This window comes from Cicer arietinum, chromosome 3, assembly GCF_000331145.2.
Source record: "Cicer arietinum cultivar CDC Frontier isolate Library 1 chromosome 3, Cicar.CDCFrontier_v2.0, whole genome shotgun sequence".
NCBI classification, from domain to species: domain Eukaryota; kingdom Viridiplantae; phylum Streptophyta; class Magnoliopsida; order Fabales; family Fabaceae; genus Cicer; species Cicer arietinum.
The window spans coordinates 64149560-64159028 of record NC_021162.2 but is presented as its reverse complement, the minus strand read 5'-3'; the positions used below and the strand labels follow the sequence as shown (position 1 = coordinate 64159028).

The 9469-nt window shown below is 30.6% G+C and overlaps 2 protein-coding genes across 2 annotated transcripts in view; one reads left to right on the top strand and one right to left on the bottom strand.

The window, feature by feature from the left end:
- Nucleotides 1–277: 277 nt before the first annotated feature.
- LOC101506937 (uncharacterized) lies at nucleotides 278–1740 on the top strand. Its single transcript, XM_004493280.4, has one exon. It carries the CDS (start codon nucleotides 389–391, stop codon nucleotides 1229–1231), a length of 843 nt encoding a protein of 280 aa, XP_004493337.1. The 5' UTR covers nucleotides 278–388; the 3' UTR covers nucleotides 1232–1740.
- A 3021-nt stretch (nucleotides 1741–4761) lies between these two features.
- Nucleotides 4762–9469, bottom strand: part of LOC101515408 (probable caffeine synthase MTL2) — a 10431-nt gene continuing 5723 nt past the window's right edge. The window contains exons 3-4 of the mRNA XM_004493042.4: nucleotides 6034–6288; nucleotides 4762–5304 (exon numbers count right to left, since the gene is read on the bottom strand). Coding sequence (XP_004493099.1) covers nucleotides 4939–5304; nucleotides 6034–6288 — 621 coding nt within the window. The 3' untranslated portion in view covers nucleotides 4762–4938. The remainder of the gene's footprint in view (nucleotides 5305–6033; nucleotides 6289–9469) is intronic.

The window sequence follows — 9469 nt, the reverse complement described above, 5'->3', positions numbered from 1 at the left end:
ATAGATTAGATTACTCAATTATTCGTCGAAAAAAAAGAAGAAAAAAAAAAAAGATTACTCAATTATTATGAGACCAGTGAAGCAGATTATGATGAAGCTTACATATAAACTCATTGTAATATGTGTGGATAATTTTCAACCAAAAAAATAATAATAAACAAAAAACAGCACGTGTCAACACTCTCCATAGAAGCAAGGGTAAAAATGACAATTTAAACAACCAGGGTCTCTCTTATTTAAACCATGGATTAACATGCAAAACTCCCCACAACAAAAAACAAAAACCACTCGTACTATACTCTAAAAACCTCTTGCATTCCATTTGTAAGCTATCTTCCAAATCATCTTATTTTTCTATCTCATAACCACCAACCTTTGTTTCTATACAATGAACCCTTCAAAAGGTAAAAAGAAGCAAACGACAGGAACAACAAGTGAAACGACAACCCAAGAACAACAACAACAACAACAAACGGCATGGGGAGGTAGGTACTTAGGAGTTCGAAGAAGACCATGGGGAAGATACGCAGCCGAGATTAGAGACCCTTCTACGAAAGAAAGACACTGGTTAGGAACATTCGACACAGCCGAAGAAGCCGCTTTAGCTTACGATAGAGCCGCACGTGCCATGCGTGGTTCACGTGCTCGAACCAATTTTGTTTACGCTGATACCCCTCCCGGTTCTTCCGTTACTCCTATCCTCTCACCCGACCAACCGCAACAAACTTTTCACCATCATAATGTGCATGACCTTTCCTTCGTTCTTCAACCCGACCCGGTTCCTGTTAATTGTAACCCGGTTTCTGTTATAACTTCCTCTTCTTACGGTTACGGTTACGGGGAGGAAAATAATAATTATTTAAATAAATATAATAATATTCCTCCTCAACTTCCTGTTGCCACGTTGGAGGCTAGTTTTAAAAACAACAATAATGGAAATTCCCATTTTAACCAACAAGTTTTTTTTAACGATGATGTTAGTAGTTCTACTGCTACCAACAATATTAACAACACCAACAGCATAGAGCTTCCTCCATTGCCACCGGATATTAATAGTTCCACGTGCTATGATCAGGGTAATGCATTCAACGGTGGTGATGATGGGTATTATTATTGGGAGCAGAATAATAATCTAGCACCAGATTGTTATAACTTGCATAACAATATACAAATGTTGGGTACAGAAAATGTGGATGTTTTTGATTTCGGGAGTTCTTCATTTTTCTATTAAGAAAGATCGATGGTTTTAAATTGCAGTTAAGAAAATGCTGAAAAATATAATGGATGATGTATAAATTGCAATTGTATTGCTATTACGGAGACTTCAAAATATACATTATTATTGCAGCTGTGATTGTGGACCGCAATTTAAAGTCTAGATGGTTCACTGTTTACTTTTCATTGTTGAGAGTTTTCGTTTTTGTAAGAGTGTTTGTTGTTTTCAACATTTGTGGAGCTGCTGAATGTGTAAACTGTTAATTGTGGACATATTTGATGATATTTGCGAATGGGGAAATTGTGTTACGTTATGGGCATGAAAATTTGTTACTGTTTTTGGTGTAATAATAGTATGTAAAGAAAGTGTTTTACGTTGCAGTAAGTTTTGTGTGTTGTGTTGCGTGCTGTCTCCGTGGAGACAAGCGCAAGGGGTACTTTTTTTGGGTAACAAGAGTACGAATGAATCATATCGTCAATATGATGTTGATTTGGTTGCACTTGTAAATTACTACTGTTCTGTCTTTTTTTAGTTCAACAGTGTTCTGTCTCTTTTCTGTCAAAATTTGCAATATATATATAGTTCCTTTCTACACATATAATACTTTATTTTTTTTCTCTCTCTTTTTTTTTTATCAGATCACCAATAAATATTTTATTATTATTATTATTATTATTATTATTATTATTATTATTATTATTATTATTATTATTATTATTATTATTATTATTCACTCAAAGTGTTAAAAAAGCTACCGAGCACTCATTGGAGAAGGGAAGTCCAAAAGCAGGTCAATCAACGGTCAAACTTGATGAAAAACATTATACCACTATCTATCCCAGATTTTATTTAATAATGCTTAAATAAAAGTCTTCTTAAAATTGGAGTTATTTTGATTTTAATTTCTTTTAAAAAAATAATTTTAATTTTACACTGTCAAAACACTTTTAATTTAGTCTTTTATTAAATTTTTTTGCTGTAGTGAATATAAATTAATTATGTGGCGTGTATGACTATAATTTTTTACCTTGATTTCCCATTCTCCAATATTAATCACTCATTAATCTTTTTAAATCATTTATTAAAAACATAAAATAATTATTTTATTAAGATTTGTTTTAATCAATTAATAACTCTCTCTTCAACTCTTCTTCTTCTTCTCCTCTTCAAATTCGTTCTACTCTCACATATGACACCCAAAAAAAAGCCTAACTAGAGACTCCAAATTGCGTTTGGAAAAAGCTTTTGAACCAGATCTGTTTCAAACGCTGGCAAAGCAAAAAAATTGGAAAACGCAAAGGCTTGAGTTGAGAGGAAAACGAGGGAAAGAAATAGAAAGTGGGAAGATTTAGCAACAGACCAAAAACAATATGAAACTTTAAAAAGTAGCAAGATTTATATACGAAGATTTAGCCACATACCCAAAAAAAATGAACTTAAAAAAAGTAGTAAAAATCGTTCGCGAAGGGCGTCGGCGCCGTTTGAGGTGAGATGGAGGAAGTCGGCGGCGCCGGTGGAAGACGGTTTCTATTTTTAATTTTTAATAAATAATTAATAAGTATTTAATAGTGAATAATGACAATTCAATAACTTCTATAATATAAGCCACGTAATCAAATTATGTACACTTTTAGCAAAAATTTACATGAAATTGTGCACTTGCGAAAGTTAATAAGAAATTACTAAATAAAAAGTATTTTAAAATTAAAAAACTAAACTAAAAGAAAAATATTATACAGAAATTAAAGTTAAAGTTATTATAATTTGCAATGACCTTTTACCTATTTAGGTCTTTACTTAAACTACCAATTTAACCACCTTTTTTTTAAAAAAAATGATATTCCATTTCCACCATCTTTAAGTTGTGTTTTCAAAATTAAATTTAAAGATCTCTATAAAAAAAATTTAATTTAAATTTGTCAAAACACATAAATTTTTTATACCAAGAAAATCTAATTCCCAACACTAAGAAAATTTTAATTAAATTTCACGGTACTAAGAAAAATTCAACTGTATTACATTTTAGTTTGTTTTTTGTTTTTTTTTTTAAATAAAATGAGATTTTTACTAAAATATGTGATATGAGTAAAGATAAGTAAAAAAATTCTTGAACAATTTAAAGAAAGGTAAGCTTTACAATACATTTTCATTAATTTAGATTTTGTTTTTTTTTTTCTTTCGAAATCTCAATTTTCTTGTTGAGCAAGTTCTCATGAAGAACAATTTATAAAATATAATTATTATTTTTCAAATAAAAAAAAAAGTATAACTAATTTTTTTTCTTTGTATAAATTGAATAAGATTAACTGCTTTTATTAATGTGCGGTGCGACATCCTTTTGTTTTGTTTTATTTATTTATTTATGAAATATGTACTTTCACTTTACAAATTTAGGAGTGTTTGAATCTCTTTGATCTGGGCCTAGATATTCAAAATCCATTTTCTATTCGCAAGGAGAATAGGAGACCCTCGAGTTGGAGTGACACTTAGTTAAAAATTTTACACTTTTACACTTACATTTATATTCATGTCTCACATTTTAATAATAATTCTATTTTATTTCATTCTTTTTAAAAAATTCAAACTTTATATTTTTTAGTACATATTGGTATTTTGAAAAACTTAAAAAAAAATTAAAAGTAAATTTTGAATTTTTAAAAACATAATTGTATTTTTAATTTTTTTATTTTATTTTTCTAGAACACAAATGTTTCGAAAAACTTGAAGAAAAAAATTTCTTACACAAATTTCAAATTTTTTGAAGTACATTTATATCTCAAAATACTTCAAAAAAAAATTGAAATACAAAAAAATTGTAGAAAACTTAAAAAATAATTTTCGGTTAAAAATTTTGAATTTTTTAAAATGGATGTTCTAAAACATAAATAATTTATATAAAATTAATGTGGAAGTAAGAGTATAAATATAGAGTTAGATGATAAAGTTTTCTTCCTAGCTAATACGTACCATAATGGGTTGTCACATAAGAAGCTAGTTATTGGGCTTTGAGTATGCAAATGACTTTAAGTTACTTTGATATGTCTTAGGAGTTTTTACTATCTACCCGCCACCTATACTTTATACCCCTAATACATTTAAGACATTATTTTATCTTTTTTATTGATATAAAAAGTATATTTTTTCTTTCACTTACACATTTACTTATACTATTAATGTGTTGATCAATAATTTTTTCTAATTTATTTACATGAATATCACTATAATATTTATTAAAATTAACTGTATAATGCTATTTATATATCAAAACTCTTTAGATATCAAGTTGTATAATTAAAAAACTATATATATAAAAGTTATAGTAAAAAGATTTATTTAATATTAATATACAAAAAAATTATTTGTGCTCATATGTCAAATTATAATGAGCTAGTAATGTAAAGAAATAAATTATTTAATATATAAAGAAATTAAAACAAAATTTAACGAACACAAAAACAAAATTACAAATATAATTAAGTCAATTATTAATTAAAATGAGTATAATTCAACCTCATTTACTAACAAAAATACAGAAAACAAATATTCACATTCTAATGATCTCACATTAAAATATTTGTAATTATATCATATGTATTCACTTTGACTAACACTTACCTAACCAAATAAATTTATTCTTTATTTATTGTTGATGCCGTTAGAAATATCTTTATTCTTTATTCTAATTTATATTAATATTACAACATTCACTCTAGCTATCTTTTTCAAGAGTTTTTGGTCATGAACAATACTATATTAGTAAAATCTGGTGACTTTAACTCAATAAATTGTTCAATTAGTTTTGCAAACCTTGAAAACAATTCGTCAATAATATTTTCACCAAACTGAGCTATTAAAATAGATTCAAATACAGCTCTATGGTATTTAGTTATGAACTCCCCTGTCATTTTGCTATCAACAACATAATCATTCATATCTTCTTTTAGATTTGCATCCCAACCTATTTTAAAAGTCTTCAATGTTTTGATGGTAAAAGATCCTTGTGTCTTAATAACTTGTTTGACTTCTTCTATAGTGGGATGATATATAGGTAAATTAAACAAGTCCAATTTGGCTTCTTCAACTAAACCCTGCAAATAATTAAAAGAAATTCTTATAACAAAAAGCAAAATTTAATTTTCATTTTGGTACGTGTATAACAATTAATTCCATTATATAATGATATAAATTAGATAAAAATTATCATGTATATTTAAGTTTGGTTGGATATCAATACATCTAACACAAAATTATCTTAAAATTTAAATTATTTAACTATTAATTAAATATAAAATAATGACGTGATTTCACATGAATGATTGTTGGGTATATCATACTATACTCAACTAAACTCTAATGTATGATAATGCAACAAACAATTTAATTATAGTTGTATTTTTTTTTATTGATCTAATGAGTTTAACGATAAAAAACAGATACATTATGTACAGATAAAAGATCCATTGCAAGTTCAATCTTATATTCTAATATATTAATCTCTTTGCAACCTTTTATCACATTAAATGCATTTATGAGATAAATGTAACTTTATTCTATCTTGAATCACTAAATTTCAAAAAATAAAACTAAAAATATTATAATATGCGTTAACACCATTTTTTAGCATGAAAGAAATCTCCAAGTGTGAAGTAAGTAAAACATGAGTAAAAGTTATTACAAATAAGAGTTTAAAACCTGAGTTTTCACTAATAATTCACAACGGCTCATGGGTTAAAAGTAAAACTAAAGTGTGTATTATTTAAGTGTTTAAACTTTCATGGTAATTAAATTATCAAACATGTATATATCAATCATTGTACCTCTTGGACCATCTGGTTGAGTACCATGCCAAGTACTTCATAAGAAGTAATTTCACCATTGTTTTCTCTTCCAACGAAAGTTAATACCATCACACCATCCAATGCTAATTCCTCATAGCGTGACTTTAGAAAATTATTGAAATCTCTTTCAAAATGCTCAAGATATACATCATACACCGATGGAGGGCTTTCTCTTGTTATGTAAATATTTCCTTTGATGAGTGGTTCTGTTTTCTTCTTCGAATATATTGGTGCCTAATGCCATAAAATAATGCAAAGGAAAAAATAAAATTAAAGCAGTTAAAAGTTATATATTACAGACCCTACATGATTGAACATTGAATGTCCCATTTTTTCTTCTAAAAAACTCACTCATTGCATGTCTCCTTTACCCATCCTAGAATGTGTGAAAATGGTTACTAGCAATGTTGGTCCAATAAATAATTTTAAATAAATATACTTTTTTTAAGCATAAAGAAATACTCTTGTTTTTATACAAAAATGAAATATACTACTTATCGAATAAAAACTATAATATGAAAACGTTGATATGTAGTGTGTTGTTTTCCTTTAAACCGAAAATGAAAACATTATGTTAAATTGAGAACGCATAAGGTACTTCAACTTAATATACCAAAACATAAAAGGAAAATACACGGGCAAGATAATAATTAAAAAACTATTTATGACACCAAAGAAGGGATTATAATATAAATCATTAACCACTTATATAATGATAGATAATTTAAAACTCAAAATATTAAAAGTTTTGTCAGATGTGCATATTTTACCTTCTATCAAAATTCATTTTTTAGTTATAATGACGTTTAAGTTTTTATTCATTAAGATAATTGTTGTTTTTGAAAATCGAAAACAGTTGAAAACAATTTATGCCACCGAAAGTATTACTGGGTTGAGTCGCGGACTAGGTCGCTCTCTTTAAGATGTTTCGAGGCACTGTCCAAAATTGTGCAAGGCAGACTATCAACCACGAAGTCCCCAGGATAAAACAGCCTATATACTCTGTATTCGGAGTTCTACTGCACTGTAGAAAACCGTTCTAGAATTACATCTTCAATATGGCAGTCTTACGACTGACACTCGTAGTATGGCAGTCTTTCGACTGACACTCGTAATATGGCACAATGGCCACTCGAAAAGGAAGAAATAGATGAAGGAGTAAGAAGGGGGAGAAGAGAGAAAAGCCTCAGATGCGGAGTGCTTTTGGTGTGATTTTCCAACTGGGGAGAACCCTCTATTTATAGAGAAAAATCACAACTGGATCTGAGAGATCCATGGATCACCAGAACGTGCGCTCCAAGTAGTGCTCTCAGAAACGTGCGCCCCAAAATTAGGAAAATTGACTCTGACTTTTGACCGGACAACAAGGAAACGTGAGACCAAAATTAGGGTTTTGACCGGGCAAAACAGACGCACGAAATCAGGGATGATGACTGGATCATATATGACTAGGTGGAAGGCAGTTACGTAATTAACGTTTCAATTAGAGATGGAACGCAAGTAATCAGATAATTAATTAAAATTGATTAATTAATTTTCAGGAAAAATAATAATACACCACAAAGCAAAAGCCAAGCCAGGCCAGGCCGGATGGACGGCGGCGCGCGCGTGTGTGGTGATCAATTAGCTTGCGTTCTCCCTCCTTCACAAAATTGGGGTGCCCCTTGGGGCCCATCCCAAGTTCATTACCTCCACCTTATATACCCTACTAGTGTGTGGTATCACTCCAATGTGGGACTTCTCAATTTTTTCAATTCACAACATCACTAGCTCTCATAAATGCCATCATTATTTCCAATGCATTTTTCATAAAAGGCATCATCATTTCCAACAATCCCCCACTTGAATTTAAAAAATATGTTTTTGAATAGCGTCAGACGCTTCTATAAGATTGTGCATAAACAAAAGTGTCTTTCGACTTGAACCTTTGCATAGCGAGTAAGATTCAGATTCAACAAGAGTGACTCGTAGTCTTGAACTCTATCTCAGACATCAAACCCACACACAACCTTTTCATTAGGTGTATTCTAAAAAGCCCGTGCATTAAGGGCCATGCACGTGTATCCCAGTCTAGTGAACGCTCTAGGAATTCTGCCTCGAAATTCCATAGGAAGCGGCCCCCACTTCCACATTCACGTAGGTGAGTCTATCAAGAGTACTCCTGTAGCTAAGTACCCCACTTCACATAGAGTATAGATCTCATTAAGAGTTTCTATTATCTCATCCTTTTTTCGCTTCAAGAATCATGCTTCTCATATAAAACATATCATGTTCATCTCATATCACTATGACTTGTTATTACCCATTGAACCTAATTCTTGGGATCTCCAGTCTTTTAGGTCGGGTTACCATCATAAGTGACTCATTGATCTATAGGCAATAGTCTCATCTTTTTGGATGTATTTTGGGCTTTCTCTCTAGTTAATCCTTTCATCAAAGGATCAGCTAAATTTTCATCAGTGCGTACATGATCCACAATAGCAACTCCTTTAGAAAGAAATTCTCTAATTGTGTTGTGCTTACGACGTATTTGTCGTCTCTTACCGTTATAATAACGATTCTCAATTTTTGCAATAGCCGCGGTACTATCGCAGTGGATCAACACAGCTGGTAACGACTTATCCCATAAAGGGATTTCTGCTAGCAAGCATCTCAACCAGCTTGCTTCTTCACTAGCATTAGCTAGTGCTATCATTTCAGACTCCATAGTGAATTGAGCCAATATTGTCTGTTTCTTCGATTTCCATGATACAGCACCACCGGCTATGCTGAAAACATAGCCACTAGTTGCCTTGGAGTCATTTGATAAGGTGTTCCAATCAGCATCACTATATCCTTCAAGAACGACAGGAAATCTTTGATAATGTAATCCGAGACTCATGGTCCTTTTAAGGTATCTCATGACTCTTTCGATAGCGTGTCAATGCTCCATACTAGGTCTACTAGTAAACCTGCACAACAATCCCACGACATAGGCAATGTCGGGTCTAGTACAATCAGTGGCATACCTGAGGCTGCCAATGATGCTCGCATATTCAGTTTGTCTAACACCTTCACCAGAGTTCTTGAAAAGTTTCACACTTGGATCATATGGTGTGCAAGCAGGTTTACAGTCAAAGTAATCATATTTCTTTATGATATTTTCAATATAGTGCGATTGATCCAAAGAAATTCCCTTTTCTGACCTAGTAATCTTGATTCTGAGGATTACACTTGCTTCTCCGAGGTCTTTCATATCAAAGTTGTTGCTCAACAATGATTTCACATTATTCACAGCATGAATGTTTGAACCAAATATGAGTAAGTCGTCTACATAGAGACATAAGATAGTGCAAATGTCATTTTCATATTTGTAGTAAATACATTTGTCACTTTCATTCACTTTAAACTCATTCGAAATAATCAAATTATCAAA